Below are 19,783 nucleotides of genomic sequence, written 5' to 3'. Positions count from 1 at the left end.
GAGCATTCAAAAGAAATGTCCTTTCACAAAGATGTACAAACACACTCAGATGCGCTACTTAGACTTCCGTTGCAAATTCAGATGACACAGTGGAGCACCAGCGACGTGAGGATCAGAAGTCACCAGCCCGGTCCGATGTAGTTCTCGACGAGTCACGGCACCATTGTGGCCTATGTGGTTTTGGTGGCTTCTATCGGTGTGGTAATGAACGACAAGGAGCTGCTCAAGTTGGCATCAGCTGTTTCTTTAATTCTCCATCTCGTCAGTGATCCTCATGGCTCTGAGGATTACCCATAATACAATAACCACAATAAAATAATTTAAAATTACAGTGATCGTATAGTGGATTTTGTTTTACAATAAAAGGACAACCAGTGAGTCTCCTTTTTAGAGAAAATAAAGTAACTAATTAAAATGTTCTGAAAAATAAAATAAAATGCTGACATTTTATTTACTGGATGCCATTTTTATGTTTTAGTTTATATAACCTTGCATTTTAGAACAATGCAGAAACATAAATTAACCACATCATTGTATAAAACTGTTAATATAAAACTCAGTGTCATGCTAACCATCTGCTACAGGAGATTTGGTAAAACATACCTGCATTTCACAGAACGGGCATGGAGGTAAGGTCAGTCTCTGGCATAAAACAAGCTCCTGCAAGGAGGAGCCATAATGTTACCACGTGGGAAATTCCCACTGCACTTTCCCACGAACTAAACATTCTCAAACACGACAAAAACGACATAATAACAGAACTAGCGTGACCCAGACCGAACATATTTCAACAATATGCAAAAACGACAACCACAACCGCACTTCACAAAATGCATTAATAATATTTCTTTAACACATGACAGAGACACGTTACCTCGTCAGTGATCCTCATGGCTCTGAGGATTACCCATAATACCTCGCTATTTCTAGGGTGAATGCAATACAACTTTTTACCAGCAGATGGTGCATTTTAGCAGGATTTAACCTCAACCAATTTAACTATGTTACACTAAGGTGACTATAGTAGCTCTTTAAAAAAACTATAATTATCACAGCCTCCACAACGCTCCCTGTTCATTCAACAAACATACTAAATAGCTTTAAAGTCACACCTTATATGTAAGTTGCTTTACCTGTAAAGGGGAATAATGAAAACATGGACACGATGTTACTGCTCTCGTCTCCAGTGTTGTAATGGAGGAGCAGAAGCGTCGCGTTCCCCTACCTCCGATCAGACAAAACCAATCGAGACTCGAACGATTAACAAACTCTCAAAATGTAAAATCTAAAAAGGTTGAACTTTTCAAGAATTATAAACAAACATAACCGGAAAAGTAACATTAAAGAAAATACATAATATTAAAGAAAATACATAAAGTAGCCTAAGTTTAACGAAGTTAAACTTAGGCTACTTTTTACTGTGTCGGCCTGTAGCGCTGAACTTGAAAGACCAAAATAATCGATCTCTAGATCTTGTTTTCCCTTTTAGTTATCTAAAATAGTTTTATAACCACTACACTGACATGTGACTTCTTTGTTAAAAACAGCAATGCTGAAAGTAATAGTTGTGTTTTGTCAGCAAACTGGACCACATTTACTAAAATAGAACAAGATGCTCTTGTGCATGATTCATACAAAGTATAACTTGCTGCACTCATTACATTGCTGATGAAGATCTGGATACAAGAACTGTTGGTCAGCAAATCATGATTAAATGTGCACATCTCAGCCATAGGTTTGTATTTACTTCAGAGAACACTGACTTCCAAAAACTTTACACATAGCAAAAAATGTGTTTCATATTTTGCTCACTATTCAAAAACAGTTCCCCCCGCCCCCTTTTAATGTAATCATACCAAGCTGAGGCCATTAGGTTTAGAAATTTGTGGAACATCAGCAGCTATGCTTTGAAAACAGCTAACCTTTCGTACTCAAGTATGCACAGTCTTCCTCTCAAGTCATTAATCCTTTGCCATAAATGCTAGTCATAAATGAGTAAACTATAGAAATTCTATGGTGTACAGAAAAACTAAGAAAACAGACAAAATATTCTCCATTTCACACATTAGTAGTTTTAGTTGTCACATATCTGGGCCTGTATTCTCAATGATTCGCTCTCTTCTCAAAATGCTCCTAGCTTAGACTAATAATTCATGTCAACATTCAAAATGAGTCAACAGAGTCCACACCTTCAGGAAGCAATCGTTTCTCAATAGCCAAGAGTCCAAAACCCTCTGTCTGATGCTGTCTATGCTCCTGTACACAAGGACATGTGCAATTGTGTTTATCTGTCTACAGCAAGTTTGGTTCCCCTGAGTTGCAGCTAAAGAGGCAGATTTGCAGCTTCAACATACTCCCAGAGCACCTGCAATTAATGATGACAATTTAAATTTTGATGTTCTGGGCTTTGCCCAAGCAGTCAGCGCTAGACAAGTTGGGGAAGTCACCTATCTAACAGATGCCACATGATATTAATGTAAAAAGGTGCGGTGCCTCTAACCTGGCAGCCACATGAAATCAATCACCTCCTCGGCATTGCTTTCTTCTGACAAATATACTCTCAGAGGCCAGGTAGCAGAGCTAATGGCCTCCAAAGTATTTCTGTCAAAGACACAGCTCCTATTAATTATTCAGTCACCTGTGCTGTGGTGCAACCTTACAATATTTACAATGCTGCAAGAGGCCGCTATCCCACCAGCTTGGAGTCCCTGTGGTGGTGAGCTGCTTTTGCATGAGCTACAATTCCATCTGCTCCCCTTTTACTGAGACAGCAAAAGAGAAAAGCTGCTTTCATCCCTTATCAAGAAACATGCTGGTCTCTTGAGGAGACTGAGCGTAAACATGACTGACGGCTGATGAAGGAGCCGCACTGTTTTTTTTTAGACATTAATGAGCCAGGTAGCGTTTTATCATCATTCTGAAGTGGAGGCAGAAAGTCTGGTTTCAACGGTCATGAAGTACATGTCTCTTTCATTCAAGATATGAAAGCTTACTAAATATAGATGGCAATTTTGTGTACATAATGATGCATCACTAATGTGGCAGACAAGCCACAATATTACGACAGTTTTCAATTTGGAACTGTATGAAAGATGCTGTCCTGGGAGAATGACTGCATGCAATGCTTTACAAAGCAAACAATGGTTGTAAATCCAGCTGTTGCCAGAGAATTGCTGGCCACCATGCTCTCACAGAGTTAAATCCCCCTTTTTCTGCCTACAGATGGGGAAGAAAGGGGTTGGGTCAGGGGTAGGAAAGGAGTAAGGGAAGGAGGGATTAAAGATGCATTCAGGTGCAAGTGGGAAAGTAGGTGAAACAAGAATTATTGTTTTGTTTACTTTTAAAGAGGAAATTCAGAGAAGTTAGCTGTTAAATGCTCATTTAACAAACAAGTCACAATGTTTTTTGTTTGTTTGCTGTTTTGGACCTACAAATTGGATACAGGTTTTGTAAATCAAAATCTGTGTTTGAAAAGAATGTAATCAGTGTGACATGAATTATCCCTGGTTTGAGCAGGGATAATGTATTGCAGTTTGTTTGGTTGACTAATTCTAAGGTATCCAAGTAAAAACCCTCCTTCTGTGCATTTCATCATACAGAGGCTCTGGACTCTTGGCTTTGGAGGAACGACCACTACCTGGAGGTATGAACTCTGTTGAGGTATAAAATTTTACCCAATTTTTTGCCCATGACATATGTCCCAATGTGATGCTATGAAGCTTAATGCAAATTGTCTGCGCTGTAAATAACCATCCTCCACTGCAAAGAGAGAAATGCTGAACTGAACTGGTGGGTGTGTTTCAGAATTTGGAAGCGTGACCAACATGTACTGAATGACTTTGTCCACTTCAATTGGTGCATCGTTTACAGCTTCTCCTACTGTTTGTTGATTGACTGGATTGAAATTCTACAGGAGGAATCCAAGTCAATGGGAGAAAGCCCAGACAGCTGTGAAGTGAGATACGAATTGAGTGGAATGGCTAGGGAGAAAATAATAATCTATTATTTTACACATGGCAGGTAAATTATATCTTATGTCCAGTGACGTGCGGTCAGGGTAGGCAGGTGAGGCATGATGGCATGATTTTTCCATGATGACAGGTGAGGCAGAGTCTCACCTGGGATTGCGCAACCTCTCGCTAGCTGCCGTTCTATGGGAGCATGTTCGACCTGTCTGTACGCCAGCAATGAAATGACTAAAAAAACAATTAATATATTGACTGATTTTCCATAATTTAGCTTATATATATAACGTACTGTGTTTTTTGTCACCAACTGTGTTTGTATCGTGTTTTGTGTGAAGAGGAACGATCAGAAACGGCAGAGAACAGATCGAGGTGAGGCAGGCAGTTCTCTTGCCTCAAGGCAGGGGGCGCACATGATTCCTAATATTGTGACTCCACAACTGCAGAGTAAGACACAGTGAGCTAGCCATGGAGCTAGCTATGCAGTAAATAAGTAAAGTACAGCGATATATTTGTTTTCTCCTCTCTTCCGACATCAACATGAAAGACTACATTTCTACACTTAAACAGTTTTCTAAAGTGTTTTTTCAATTGAAGCAGGAGATAATAACTGAAAGAAGACCAACACCGGAGCTGAAAGTTTTGCTTCGAGACAGTTTGATGATTCTTAAACGGAGTAGAAAAGACATGCCGAGGATAGACTTGGCTTTGGATAAGCGGATATTTTTGTGCAGAATTATCGGTGCGTGGATTTCATTGATAAGTAAGACAGCAATAAGATGTTTTTGTTTAGTTTTTTTTTTTTTTTATGAAATGTGCGTTTTGTGGGCCACAGTTAGTATGTCTAAATAATTCAGTAAAGTAGAAGCGGTAACTAATCTACCGCAGCAATTATTTATTAATAAAACATTAAACCTAAAACGTACTACAACAACAGACTGAATGTTCTGTTCTGTGTGCAAAATTCTTGAATGTTTTTTGGTGTTAAATCCTAAAACATGAAGTGGCATTGTTGTCAGTTGCTATGGCAACGAGTCTGCGTGCAGCGTGGAGAATACCTCTTTCCCTTTGCTGTGGATCATAGCACGAAATTAACACCTACATTTCAAAGTTTCGCTGAGTTAACGCGGCTATGGATGACATGTAAAGATTAGTCTTTTTGCCCCCCATCGTTGTATACCTGCGCAAAATTTCCGTACGTCCAATAACATGCATGGTGTCTGTAAGTCAGTGCCTCACCAGCAATGAACCTCACCGCACGTCACTGCTTATGTCCCCCAGCATGTTTTAGTTACTGTTCATTGTAGTCATTTATTTTTTCTGTTAATCAGCTCTTAAAAATGGCGTAATCAGTCCTGTGACTTGCTCAAATAACTTTAAAACTACTAATGAATAGTGGAAGTAAATATTGTAACATGTGAATCTGACAGGTTGTCAGTGACATTCACGTCACTCTCCCCCCCCCTTTTTTTTTTTACACATCTTATCTGTTATAAAGAACAAATATGACTACAGGCCAAGGTTAAATATAAGAACATTTTTGCATCATCTGAGAAGTACATAAATAAAATGCTATGTACTATGTACAAATGACTTGGACTTAATAACTTATAAGTTCCCTGTCTATATCGCCCATTGTTTTAACTACGGTTAACTTCCTGTTTGAGTTGTGATGCTTTTGTTTTGAAGGGACAATTTCTAGTTTAACTGATAGCACATTGGTGCCCACAGTCGTTTCCTTGAGGATCGGCGTGTTTTAGTTCTCTCCCTGGTGGTAGCAACAACTTTTTCACCATATCAATGTTGTTCTTGGGTCTTCTGATGAACCATCATTTGATCCAGTTGCATTAAACCAGGAGAACTAAAACATGCAGGATGCCGGCCCTCGAGGACCGACTTTGGACACCACTGTGTTAGCACGAAAGCAGCTAAAACGCTATCAAGACCGTAGAATATCATTAGCAGCCCCCTTGATACAAACAAAGGGTATGTTCACTCAGGTGACTGCTTCATTTTGCTTGTTGGTTTTCAAAATAAAAGCGTGATGAGCCGTCCCGCTTCATGGCATGGGTTATTGTATTTGATTACACATCAGAAAAGTATTTGTCTTCAGCAGTGGCCGAAATAAAAGGAACCTTGACCAACATAGTTCATATGATTTTGATGATGGCACTCATCAAATGTAATGTTTGCTACCGTTTTTCTCAATTATTGATTATGGTATATTTTATGACTTTATATTTGTGAGTTTTTATTATGTAAAGCACTTTGAAACTGCATCGTTGCTGAAATGTGCTACACAAATAAATAGACTGAAATGGAGCCAGCAAAAAGAAAACAATCTGACATCTGGAAATACTTGGAGATGATTGCTCACAAGATTGTTAAATAAAAATAATTAACCCCTTCAACCTCCAAAATTCTCACCTTCTTGAAATGTCCACTATTTCTTTGTTCTGCAAAGATATATCAGTCTTGAGCAGCAGAAACAGACTTAAAGCTGTTGGAAGAGTAAAATTCTGGCCTGATGAGTAAAAATATAAGGGATCAGATCAGAGAGCCAACTAGAAATCCAAGAAAAAGAGAATTTTTTGAAGAATTTTAGTTTTTCAGGAGCCAAATCGAATACTGTCTGCCCCAACAAGCACTGCACTCCAAATACACTAAAGCAAATGTCAAATCAGTCGATGACAAAAGAAAAAAAGCCAGTCAACATATACCAGGATTGGCTACAAATTATTTTAATAACTAAAAAAGATTAGTTAAATAGAATTTAATTGACTCTCCTGTTACTAAACATGAGTTTAACAAAAACTGTCTGAGTGACAAGGCTGCCACAGTTTCAACAGCAGATGTCACTAGTGAGACATGAATGAGCAAATGAACCTTTGGGAAAAGCTATGGGCTGGGAAGCTTCATTGCTTCACGAGGCTTCATTTGCCCATCACTATCAATACTAGAATGAATGAATGAATCTAGACCCCCTGCATGTTATTGTTTACGTAAGGAAATTTCACGCATGTGTACAATGCTGGAGGGCAAAAAGACTATTCTTTAACATGTGATGCTTAGTTGTGCCGCCGCCGCTGAATAATTCCGTTATCTCAATCAAACTTGGACATGTAGATATTATTAATTTCGTGCTGTGCTTAACAGCAAAGGGAGAAACCGTTAAAGTACAACTCAAAACCACTTCTTTCTCGCTGTCTGTATCAGCACAGCTACAGTATGGCTAGCTTGCTGTTACTGTCTCTTACTCTGCGGTTGTGGAGTCACAATATCTGGGATCATGAGCGCCCCCAGCGATGAGGCACGAGAACTGCCTGCCTCACCTCGAATCTGTTCTCTGCTCCTCAGCACACGAAACACGTTACACACACAGTTGGTGACAATAAAAACACAGTACATTAAATACATAAGCTAAATTATGGAAAATCAGTTCAAATATTAAATATTTTTAACCATTTTATTGGCGACGTACAGACAGGAAGAGCATGCTCTCATAGAATGGCAGCCAGTGCAGTTAGCCAGAGGTTGCGCAATCCCAGGTGAGGCACAGCTCATTTGAATGGGAAAATGCGAAAATTCAGCGATTTAGAAGAAAAAAAAAATCAGATTTGGTTAAATTAAATGAAAAATAGGTACTTTATAGTACAAACCACAGGGTGAAAATATAAATATCTTTATAAATGATTTTACTATTATATGTTATTTTTCCATGATGACAGGTGAGACTCTGCCTCACCTACCTCCCCTGACCGCACGTCACTGTCTGGATAAGCCGCTACTTTTTTCCCCCACGCTTTGATCCATGCGGCTTGTAGCCAAGTGCGGCTTTTCTGTGGATTTTTCTTCAACCGCCATGGGGCTCTTCAGCAGGAAGTGAATCATTGGAAGTCAAAATTGAAAATCAAAGAAGAAAGCGCTAATTTTCATTTAGAAAAAGGGCTGCGTCCTTGTGGAAAACCGAGCGGCAGAGATACCAGCGACTTGTAGCCTGGTGCGGCTTGTAGTTTCCAGTTCTTTTTATTTTTTAAAAAAACTTTGTAGATGCAGATCATAGTAAGGTGCACTCTACAATACGGTAGGTCACGATCGGGGCTCTGTGCAACATGAGCGCATGACGAAGTATTTATTTGATTGAGGCATGTTCGACTGGATAAATTAAAAAGTCGCAAGACACCGCCAGTCGATGACTGGACTGTGACAGCTTTGTAAGTAGACTACACTTCAATTTTCAAATCATTTCCCAGACTTTTCACATCCACTCTCTCACCTAAATCTGAGTCCGTATAAATTCAGATGAGTTTCTAAAACAGCAGTGCAAACGGAAGTTGTCTTTTTCCCACAATAACATTACTTCAGGTTCAATATAAAGTTGAAATATTTTTGGAGTTGTGGCAGCACCATGAATTTTTCACCAATACCCCTTGAACGTCTCATTACAGAGTAACTGGGTCACGTGAGATGCTCCTCTAAGAGTGCTGTGACGCGGTCGAGCACCGTCAGTGTAGCGGTGTCTGACAGACAGCTTTCACGGGCCAGCAGCTGTCTCGGCTGGATGAGAGATCCGGCAGGGGTCGGGGTCGGTCCAAGACGTATCAGAAGAATGCTTCTGCAGAGGAGAAGAAGCGGAGTGTCCAGTCAAAGCCAGGAGCTGAAGGTAGATGAGTTATTGCTTTTGTTCTCCCTCTAGGAGTCGGGGTACATGTTTCAACTGTGACGGGACTCAGAGGTGGAGCTGATTATTTTTTTTTTTTATAATTCTGTTTTCATCCATCGCGTTTCACTGCGAATACACTGCCCAGCAGCCCGGCTCAGCATCGTGGAGCAGCAGCCGCATACCGGCAGCTCTGCCGCCGCTCTGCGTTTCCTTCCAGCGGGTTGGCTCCAGATGAAAGTGCGGGGATGCTTTTTCATTTTTAAATGACAAGAACGTCTCTGTAGAGGAGGACAAACTTGGATAAGATCAAGGAAACAACTGGGAACTGCATCGTAAAGCAAGAAATGTGCATTTGAAAAAAGAATTATATAACGGACCCTGGGAAGAGAAGAGGGGTAAAAGGGAGTCGCACCAGGAGGAGAACCAAAAAATAAAAAAAAATTCCCCGCAGGTTACTTGAGGTTCTGCTGGCATGAGGAGCAGGAGGGTCGTTTCCACATCTAAGGTGACCGTGCAATTAGCGAAAAGGGAGGCGGAGGACGGAGGGCACAACTGAAGCCCCGGTCAGAAGAGGCGGTGATGGCGGGTGAGAGTACCGGGGTTCAGTTCACCCGTGCGCCGACCGCAGCCCTGTCAGCAGCCGCAGCATGAGGTGGAGGAGGTACGCAGCGTTGCACGTCCCGTCGGTTCTCCACATCCTCATTATTCATTTAGCCATCCCCTCCTTCCTCTCCACTCCATTACATCCACCTTTCCTCGGCTGCCTTGACTGGGATCCATGAACCCATCAATCAGTTTCTCCATTTAGCCCACCTTTGACTCAACATCATTTACCTCCGCTTTATCACTTTGTGGCTCCTTAAAATGTTACACTGACAGAGCAGCCCTTAGACTTTTGGATAGGTGGACCTTTGTTTAGTAAGAAATAATTTACTTCCTGCTTTATTTTCTTATTGTGGAATTTTTTTATGGTTAAAAAAAAGAAAAAAAGAATGTGAAATAGAGGTCAGTTTGTTTTGCGTTCATTTGCACACATTCCAGTTTTGGAGCCCGCTCCATATCCCTGCCAAGAGGCAAAGCCATTGAGTTCTTATCGATCACATTGATTTAGGGAGCTTTATGTCCACTTCATTGTGCCAAGCTGCCTGATCTAGTTGGCACCCAAGTCTCTACATTCTTTACGATGCTGGAAGTGGCTTAAAAAAAGAAGAAACGGATGCTAACCTCACCATCTGGGTATTCATTCTGCACCACCAGACTGACACACGTTAATGGGGCTTAATTTCCCAACCATTAGTGCTTGACCTCTCACTTTTGTGAAAACTTTTATGCAAAGAGTTTGAACTGCCTTAAAATGTAATTCTGACATTTAAAGTGTTAGTATTATAGCTTTTGATTAAACTTTTTCCCTTTAGCTTAATTGCTGTAAGTTTAACCTTTTGACATTAGTTCAAATATAGTTTTATCGTCATAGAGGAATTAGGTTTTAGCCTGCACTCCCACTAACGGGTGCAAGCTCACACACACACCCAACTGCTGAACACTGCTAAGGCTTATGGTTTTAGGATGACACCCCTTAGAGGAGATGCAGTGTAGAGGATAAGAACTGCGATTCGGTTCCTGGTCTGCAGCTTGTTCTGGCTCATCCAAAAAACGGTGACAGATTCTCTGTATCGTGACACTTTGCTTTGTAATTGATTGAGAATTGCTTGCAATAATCTGTGAACTTATTTCATAATTTCTTGTTCATCTAGAGTCCTTGTCCACCTAAGATAAAGAACCCCATGATGCACTGCCTGGCTTAAAGGTGCAACAAGAGTAAGGGAGAAAAAGTTGGAAGAGGTGAATATTGCTTCCCAAGTAGAAAGAACCTTATCACAACAATGATTCTGCTTGTATGCCAGACCTTTGTTTCTCAGAGGTCCTCTTTATTTTTATGCCCAGCTTTAAAATGTTTCAGTCTTCTTTTTAAAAAGTCAAGTATTTAAATGCATTCATTTTACGCTTTTACATAAAATACAGATTTTGGCGTTTTTGTCTTGTAGACTAGAGGCAACAGGGACTATATTTATGGGAGCTGACTAAATGTTATGTCTGTAATGTCATTATGTCAACCTTCTCAGTTTAGACTTTAAATGGCCTAATTTAGGCTCCATTAGTCTGTTGCTAAAATAATTTTCTTTAGCAACAATAATAACAGCAAATTTGATTATCCAGTTTTTATTCTAAACAACATTTGAAATCCAATAAAATTTGAACAGTAGGATGTATCGAATCACGATGGTCCGTGCGTCTTCAAAGTGTTGGACATAAAGCACTGCTTGGATGATCTTTCTGACTGAGATGGTCTGGTGGGGAAAAGAAAACAGAACATTTGGGGTCAACTCAAGTAATATTACAGAATTCAACAATATTTCACTTATCCCTAAACATTTGCAGCCCTACATATGATCACAACTCCTCTCAAATGGTGTTAATGGGAGGAATATTTATTAGAAGTTCACAGAAACAAAACAAATCCTGTCTCCTCGCCCTCCGTTGGAAGGTTTGGCTCTGTATTAACCCAGAGCCGTTCAAACATGAGATAACACCACTGCTTTTGTTATTTGGGTCAACTGACCCTTTGTCACCTTATGGCAGTGTTCTATAATAAACGGGCTCTTGTGGTCTGACCCTCATCTGACCGATATCCACAGTTAAAGGGTTGCGTTGATGTTTCAATAGTTTGCTCAGCAACACTTAAGGGACTGGAAGCCTGTAAATCTACAATACGTTGATCATTTAAACCAGATGATTGTTTTGAATACCTGACAATCATAACGTTGAAGATGGAAGTTGATGATTTAAGCTCAACTAATCCTTTTATCCTCTGGCATATTTGAGTTTTAATCCAACTCAAATATACACAGAACTGTTGATCCACATGACTGCACACAGTACAAAATGTTTTCACAACAGAGACATGGATCCTTTACCTGCATTGTAATTGTCCTTGAGGCAGGTACAGACAGAGGAATGTTTTATGCAAGCAGGATAAGATTAAATCGTGGTGCATAAACAGATTTTAATGACACGCCTTTCTTTGAGGTTATAAAAACTGAGTTTCGGTATCAAAGAACTTGAGTTATCACTTCATTTCATTTCTTTATTTTACTGGACTAAGGTCGTAGGAAGCTACTGTAGATAACTGTAACAGTACAACCATTATTGTAGCAGATTTTAAAAACATGGAAGTGGTTGATTTACCATGGGAGCTGAATGGCTTGGAACGGGTTTGGCCACGTCCTCCATGGGCCTGATCTAAACTCTGTGTTTGAAAAGTGATATTTGATGTTTTGGCTTTTATTGTGAAGGTTTGAAGGAAGTTGCCTGAGTTTCTCTACAATATTGTATATATATAACCAATTTAGTTTGGATTTATGTTTTGGCTTTCCTGCTGAGTATAACCAGACCCTCGGCCTTTATTGATGTTAAACAAACAAACCAGACCATTTGAACCCTAAAAACATAAAGGTAAAAATTACTTTCTTAGTGACATCCACTAGGCTTTTGGTTATTTCCTTGTAGATGGTGAAGACAAAAACATCTTCAAAAAGCCTTTGTTTCACATTTTGTAAATTCCAAATTCCAGTGACATTAATCTTGTGATTGTTGAGATATCCCTGCTTTACTTTCACAACCTTCAGCTCACATCTGCGCTGAATCAGCTCAGTCATTGAGTTTGAAGACCACCCGGTGAACCCAGAGGTTTAAGTAGCTCAGGTACCACTTAGCGGTTCAATAGTAATTTCATTTTAAAAAATGTATTAACTAAATATTAGTGCTAAAATAGAACTTGGTTTTATAAAATCAGTAACAGATACATCTCTAACAGCCAGCTTCTGTGCTGAATGAAACAAACAAAACATGTCTGAGCAAGAGGAGAGGAATGCCATGGTTGCGTGCAACCATGACACTCCCACTTTCCACCCAGTTTGCAAGCAGCGGTAAATAACTTTGTGTAGCACCTCACAGATGAAAAATCTTCAAAGAGAAATAAGATTAAATATAAGAGGGGAAAAAAACAATTGAATAATAGATTATTAAAACTAAACATGAAATATTTAAGACCTCAAGGAAAAGTGTTTTAGTAAGAATGTCTTGAGCTGCTTTTGTATACAATTCAAATGTCTAAAGACAACGTAAAATCAAAAGACTTGACTGGTTTGAGGACTTAAAACTGGAATTTTCTAAAGAACAGGCGTCTAGTAGAAGAGACAGTTTAAATAGTAATGTAAGCTCCATTTTTGTCCCAGTTCTGAGTCTTGCTGCAGTTTTAGATCATGGCTTTTTTGTTGATGAATGTAAAACTGGTCTTTTAATTGTCTACAAATAGGAGGAACTAAAAGAATGAACTTCAAACACACACAGGGTTTGATGTTAAATAATTGGTTAGTTTCTTGACAAAAAAAAGCATACAATTTTAAAAATTATGCATTTCAAACAGAGGTTACAAAGGTGTTGATAGTTAATGAGGATTGACTACTTTTTGTCTTTGATTTTAGAATCTAGATATTTTAGGACTTAATTGGTTGATTGAAGGTTAAATGAACTATCATTTTTCAATTGCATGTATCATTTTAAAGACAAAACTATAATGATCAATTTTTTTTAAACGGTTTAACTGAGAGATGTATCTTTTGTTTTTCCACAACGTTTTCCTAATCTTTAGGATGTATACAGTTATGTTTCCTTTCATGTATGAAATTTGTGCTTTTCTGACTCTAAACGGCAAGTGCTACAACAACAACACATCAGAATGAAAATAAATCAAACATGTTGTGGTTCACTGAGGACTGCTGCTTCTGGATAGCGTTATTAGGTAAGACGAGATCCTCAGTCAGCTATATCAGTCAGAGCTTTTTCAATAAAGTGGATTTTAACCTTTATCTTCAACGAGAAGCTGCTCTAAATAGCTTATAAATGGGAGCAGTACTTTTCTTCAGGATAATGTGTCACTAATATGAAATGGAATGTTTTTACTGAGTGTCATACATACATTAGCATTGCAAAAGCTTGTTTTGCATCCATGCTCTTTGCATATTTCCTGTGATAAAACCGAAACAAAGCAAACGCCTGTCATCTCTATTTTTACCTCCAGGTTTGAAGCTGATCTAGTGACAACACTGATGCACGCCTAATAATGTCACCAGTCCGCCACTCCCACAGCCTTCATTCTGATTATTGACCGCTGCAGAATCGCTGGGGCTTTAATTAGCACTGGTGTAACTAATTGGCCTGCATAGAAGTGACATTGATGGGAGGCAAGAAAAGGAATTAATGAGGAGAGGCATTGGCACACTAAATAGTACTGTTTAAAAGTAAAAATGGACCCCTGATGATCCTGAAATTTGCATTTATGCTGAGAACAACTAGACAAATTCGATTCATGAATGACTGTGGGCTGGGTGGGCGCCAGCACGTAGGGGGGCGTCTATTCCTTGTGTATTTCTCCGCACTCATATCCATGTGTGCCTCCATGTGTGTTCTCCTGATCAGAGTTTGTGTAACTAGATGTTCATTTGGTTGACAGCAGAAATCTCTCAAGCGCTCAATGTGCTCCGATGTAAAGTATGTTAACCTTTAAAACAAAGCTTGCCCTGGCCCTTCTCATTCCCCTGTAATTGCTTTCACTGGGTAAGCACACTCGCCTGAAAAGGTTATCGTGTTCCTTGTCAGTTGTCATGATGAATGAGCAAACATAACGGGAAATTAAAACGGGAAGTTTTGGAAATCATTCTCAGACTAGGTCGATAAAATATTTGCACTAAATGCTCCCTCTGCCCCTCAAATATCACTTTTTTCCTACTGCTGCTAAAATATGTTAATATTAGGGTTATATTTCTGTCTAACATTTATTTGACTTTTAAACACTCCCCATCAAAATTGTGAGACAATGAAAAATGTTACAAATACTCGCACACGCCACTGGCTTATAACCAACTGTAAGTTGAGCTCCGAATGATAAAAATAAGAAATAGAAGCAAAAGACAAAATAAATACAACCAGACAACATTTTGAAAATGTCTCTGTGAGCTGATGTAGTGAAGTTTAAGACCACTAGGTGTATTTAAAAAAAAACAACCAACTAAGTGCCATTGATGAAAAATTAGCTTATGACCATAGTAGAGAAACTTCCTTTCTGTTATGTAGAAAACATTCACTGAGATTTCCTTGTCATACCTTTGAAACATAATGTGAGATTTAGAATAATGAGAACTCAGAAAGAGAGCACCATTAATGATGTTTTGGCATGAGGAGCACTTTAGAACAGGGGCGTCAAACTCTTTTTCTTGTTAAATCACATCAAATTCATGAAAGTCCTGAAAGGGCCGTTGTGTCAGAATCTATTGATGAAACTTCTCATTAAACTGTTAAAATATAGCATTATCTCCATTCTGTGAGTACTTTTTAAAATGAAACAATATTTGAGAAAAAAAATCCTTTTCTGCACCATTAAATATAAAAATAATTAACCCATTTCTATCAATTGTATTTATTTGTTGTATTTTTAAAATATTTTTAATGAAATAAAACAATAACAATAGCTGTTGATCTGAAACAGCTTTGGTCATTTGGTCATTACCAAATGACCAAAGTCATTTGGTAATGACTTTGTTCATTACCAAATGACCTTTTTTGGTGAAGACCAAACAAAGTCATAAAAAAACAAAGAACAGTTCTGTCTAACTGGAGCGATTCCTACTGCTAACCATTCAAAGGAATCCACTCGCTAGTGAACAACACATCAACACTCAGCAGCTATGAATTAGCTTCCTCTGATCACATTAGTAGTCCTGAAGGTGTTTTCTTTCCACCGGTATCTGCAGCTTTTTTTTTGGAGTGACCTGTTTTTAAGCCAGTTTTCTATCATTATCTTTAAAACAATCCTAGCTAGCTGTAGCGTCCCACTTTGAGCTCACGTCATGGCAAATAAACGGTTGTTTAAATGCAGACCACCATTGATACGCTAGCCTCGAGTTTGACACCTGTGCCTTAGAATTAAGCAAGGGAAATAAATACAGCATATGAACTAGTCAAATCTGGATCAAATTGTTTTATGCTAATTAAATCTTAGTATTCCCAGAAATATTGCAAAATCACAACCGTTTCTCTTACAGCCAGTAACAGAGATGATTCACATTCATAGTCTGGATATAAGTAAGTGCTGTTCGTTGTAATTAGGCAAAAAAGCCTGTTGGACCACAAATCTGTTGGCATGTTTGTGTTCATGAATGCAGAGCACAGTAAATGTTGTGCTTGTTTGGCTTAGTGACATTCTGAATCAGTGAAGACTGAACATGACCGGCAGTATGTCTGTCTCAGTGGACAACTCTCTGGTGGGCACCAGGCACAGTCATTTGCATTTTATCCACACTCTTCTGTATTTGTGTGTCTGCATGTGTGCATAATTCCCTGCATGTTCTGTATTCATGCCTTTGTGTCCTCGAAGATTGAGCATCCCGGTTGATCCCAACAAGACCGTACGAAGCCTTGATAGGCTGAAGGTGAATGACAAGCAATGGCTGTCATCGCCAGAGGCTGGCTTGGGGTGCAGCTCCACTGCTTGCTGGACCCTGAAAACTCATTTTGACAGATGCATTTCCTCTCTTGCTGCTGATGTGCGGTGGGGGGCTGATGACACTCAGCAGCCTATGTAGTTTAGAGCAAGTTTAGTCGGCCCCACATTGAGCAAAGCCATAGTTTATCTGTAAGCCCTTGGCCTTAAGCCCAGTAATTGTATGCAAAAAGGAGTCACAATGTTACTATCCACTGGTTGCAAGGTTTTTGCATTTCAATACATTTTCAGAACATTAGTCATTTTTGACTATTTAACTTATTTGCTGTGAGATTTTAAAATGCTAAACTGATTTAATTGATCTGTTAGCGTTCCTTTTTGAACGGTTTCCCTTTTCTTTCCTTTTTTATTTATTTTTTTGCATTGGCATGGATGTGTTTGTCATGTTTTATAAATCTTCTATCAACAAGCTACAGGCCCATGCTGTGTTTTTCATCCCTGTCTAATCAAATATGCTACGGTGCTTTAATATTTTTAAAAATGTTCTTTTCAAAGTGTTAAATCGGCTTACAATAAAAGATATTAGGCTATGTATCTATAAAAAGCTTTAATTGGGACTCTTCCATCTGGACAAAATTAATTCAGATTATTTGTGTTGAAACAAGTCTGACAAATTTAACAGTAAAAAGAAAAATAAAGCATAGTTGGAGCTAAAATAATTGACACTTCGCACAGTGCCAGTGAATAAAGGAAGTCTTTTGCAGAATGTTTCCTCAGTTTCTTTTCTCTCTGTTTTTAAATTATAGGGAGCAGACACAGAGGAGGTGACCCTTATTATAACCTGAAGAAGACAAGACCCAGTGCGTGACCCTGTTTGTCTGAAGTGCCAAAGAAGACAAGGAGAAGCGTCGCTGGTGAAAGAATAGCCACCTTCCTCTTTCCACCAGGAGCCCTTTCAACCTTGCTTCAAGCTACACTTAGGGGCTCAACTGTTCCCTTGACTCCACCAGGAGCCTCGCTCCAACCCATCTGCCAGCTCAGATAACCTTCTGATTGTTGGCAACCACATGTTTGAGGTGACTGCATGTGACCACCACCGCCCATTCTCGAGAAGGAGCAGTGTCTCGCAACCCCAATCTGCATCATGCAGTGGAGACGTCGGCACTTATGTTCCATCAAGATGACCTGGACCATCAAACGTTCCCTGTTTCGGACACATGTGGCTGGTCTGCTCTCCCTGGCTCTTCTCTTTACAGTCTTTCTGTTTTTCAGCCACCAGGAATGGCTGCCAGGGCGCAGTGGGCCTCGTGACTACCCGCTGGCTTACACCATCAGGGGCCTCCGGGCTCCCAAGGGAGAGGCCAACCAGAGCAGCTCCCTGAGGAGCCTGTGGAAGGAGACAGGGTATGGCGCACCAAAGCCTCTTCTCAACCTCAGCTCTCAACAGGCAGAGGGAACAGCAGCTGAGCCAGGAGGAGGAGGTGGAGCTGGAGGAGGATCCAGGACGGGCATCGTGGGGCTTGGGGACTCCATGAGCTCTAACAACAGTTTACAGAAGGAGATGGATGTTGGGGAGAAGCTTAGTGCTCAGCCCTACCGCTACATCCTGAATGAGCCTTTCAAGTGCAGGGACAGTACGCCCTTCCTCATCCTCCTCATTGCTGCTGAGCCTAGACAGGCCGATGCACGCAACGCAATCCGGCAGACGTGGGGAAATGAGAGTGTAGCAGGAGGCCTGGGATTCATCCGACTTTTTCTTCTTGGCACAGGAAAGAGTTCAGACGCCTTCCTTCAAAGTAGCATTGAAGAAGAGAGCCGTGTTTACCATGATATCATTCAACAGGACTATCGGGACACCTACTATAACCTAACCACCAAAACCTTGATGGGCATGAACTGGGTAGCCACCTACTGCCCACTCGTCTCCTATGTGATGAAGACGGACAGTGACATGTTCATCAATACAGAGTATCTCATCCAAAAGCTGCTAAAACCCGAATTGCCCCCCAAACAGAAGTATTTTACAGGCTATCTAATGAGGGGCTATGCACCAAACCGAAACAAGGACAGTAAGTGGTACATGCCACCAGAGCTTTATCCAAGCGAGCGCTACCCAATATTTTGCTCAGGCACGGGGTACGTGTTCTCAGGGGACATGGCCGAGTTGATCTATCAGGCCTCGCTAAGCATACGCAGGCTGCATCTGGAGGACGTGTATGTAGGGATCTGCCTGGCAAAGTTACGCATTGACCCTGCACCCCCTCCCAATGAGTTCCTCTTCAACCATTGGCGCGTCTCTTATTCCAGTTGCAAGTACAGCCACCTGATCACATCCCATCAGTTTCAGCCCAATGAACTCATCAAGTACTGGAACCATTTGCAGACCAACAAGCACAATGCCTGTGTCAATACGGCCAAGGAGAAGAACGGCAGACACAGACATCGAAAGCTCCATGGGGAGAGGCTTCCATGATGAATCCTGTGACAACAGCTCACTTAAGGAAGTAAAGGATCTTGTGCAAAGAAGGGAACGTTGAACTCGGCACTATATTTAAAAAATTATAAAAGCACATTGTTTTTGGTATTGTGTACAGTTTATGAACCAACCTATTTTTTTATTTTTGAAAGAGTTATTGTAAATCTATGGAGCTATTTCCGAAAGGAAGAATAGGGGACATGAATATGCGATGCACAAAGAAAGCTGCAGCTCAAAAGTGGGGTTTTGGATAATTCAGGTGCCAACAGTTGGGTGGCAATTCCTGCTCTTCTCTCAAGGGCAGTGCAGTATGTCAGTCTATGATGTTTAAAGAGATGGGTTAAAAAATAAAACCCACCACTGTGTTTACACAGACAAAGGGAAATGTACATTTATTTTGAAAAGTTATACTACCTAGATATGAATGAATGATATAAATCTTTTAACACTGACCAGTTATGCTGCCCTGTTTCTCAGTGTTTACTTTACAGATCTATCAAAGTACACTGCTAAGAGTGGTTTTCTTGTCATCTAATGTATTTTATTTTTCAAAGGATTCACATGAAGCACCACAATCACATCAGAGATGACTGAGATTGTATTTTCTAAAGCTTTACATTGAGTACTACTCTGCACCTAAGTAAATGTGCAATGACTCAGTTAAAAAAAAAATAAATGTACTGAATTCATTTTGTGTGTAGTTCTTGCATCTTGTCTACTCCTTAAGCAAAGTGGGATCACAGTGGGTGTTCTTGATGTTATTCATTGGGGTGGGAGGAAAGAAGATAAATTTAACATTGAAAATTATTTTCAGTGGATAAAAGCAGTAAAGTTATGGCCTTTATTACATATTTTGTAAATGGGTTACAATCGTCATTTGTGTATTTCACCAATCATAAGTCTATTTTCATAGCATGTTTGAAACAGTGGATCACAAAATTGCTGTACAAATAAAGTCAGTAGCAAATTGAAAAGCAAAACAAACAAAAATAAAATAAATTTTTCCATAAAAATATGAATGGTGTAAATTGCAAAATTCTGAAAGGATATAGTACAGTGAGCTCAAAATTAAAACTAGCAATTTCAGGTTGGGTGCTGTCATTTTACCTTTAAATTTGAAT

General features: G+C 39.8%; 1 protein-coding gene and 1 long non-coding RNA gene across 5 annotated transcripts; one reads left to right on the top strand and one right to left on the bottom strand.

Moving 5' to 3' along the window:
* Window positions 1-228: 228 nt before the first annotated feature.
* LOC106930616 (uncharacterized) lies at window positions 229-902 on the bottom strand. Its single transcript, XR_015762767.1, has 2 exons — window positions 604-902; window positions 229-258 (listed from the first exon to the last, which is right to left on the bottom strand). It is a non-coding gene; the product is annotated as an uncharacterized LOC106930616 (long non-coding RNA).
* A 7,547-nt stretch (window positions 903-8,449) lies between these two features.
* On the top strand, window positions 8,450-19,351 carry b3galt2 (beta-1,3-galactosyltransferase 2). Of its 4 annotated transcripts, none has more exons than XM_088005069.1 (3): window positions 8,450-8,628; window positions 10,383-10,470; window positions 16,993-19,351. In XM_088005069.1, the coding sequence occupies exon 3, from the start codon at window positions 17,331-17,333 to the stop codon at window positions 18,657-18,659; it is 1,329 nt and encodes a 442-aa protein (XP_087861195.1). In that variant the 5' UTR covers window positions 8,450-8,628; window positions 10,383-10,470; window positions 16,993-17,330; the 3' UTR covers window positions 18,660-19,351. The 4 variants fall into 4 exon arrangements, with proteins under 4 accessions (XP_087861195.1, XP_014846425.1, XP_014846426.1 ...); XM_014990939.2 differs by having other exon boundaries at window positions 8,450-9,289; XM_014990940.2 differs by lacking the exon at window positions 10,383-10,470.
* The last annotated feature ends 432 nt before the right edge of the window (window positions 19,352-19,783 follow it).

Source organism: Poecilia mexicana, unplaced genomic scaffold (assembly GCF_051168715.1).
Source record: "Poecilia mexicana isolate PSO_F unplaced genomic scaffold, ASM5116871v1 scaffold_4, whole genome shotgun sequence".
Classification (NCBI taxonomy): Eukaryota; Metazoa; Chordata; class Actinopteri; order Cyprinodontiformes; family Poeciliidae; genus Poecilia; species Poecilia mexicana.
Note: the sequence above shows the minus strand (reverse complement) of the source record. Positions and strands in the feature narration are given on the sequence as shown.

Bases quoted from the DNA above. Each gene is read 5' to 3' on its own strand.
- b3galt2 (XM_014990940.2), top strand. From the start codon at position 17,331: ATGCAGTGGAGACGTCGGCACTTATGTTCCATCAAGATGACCTGGACC.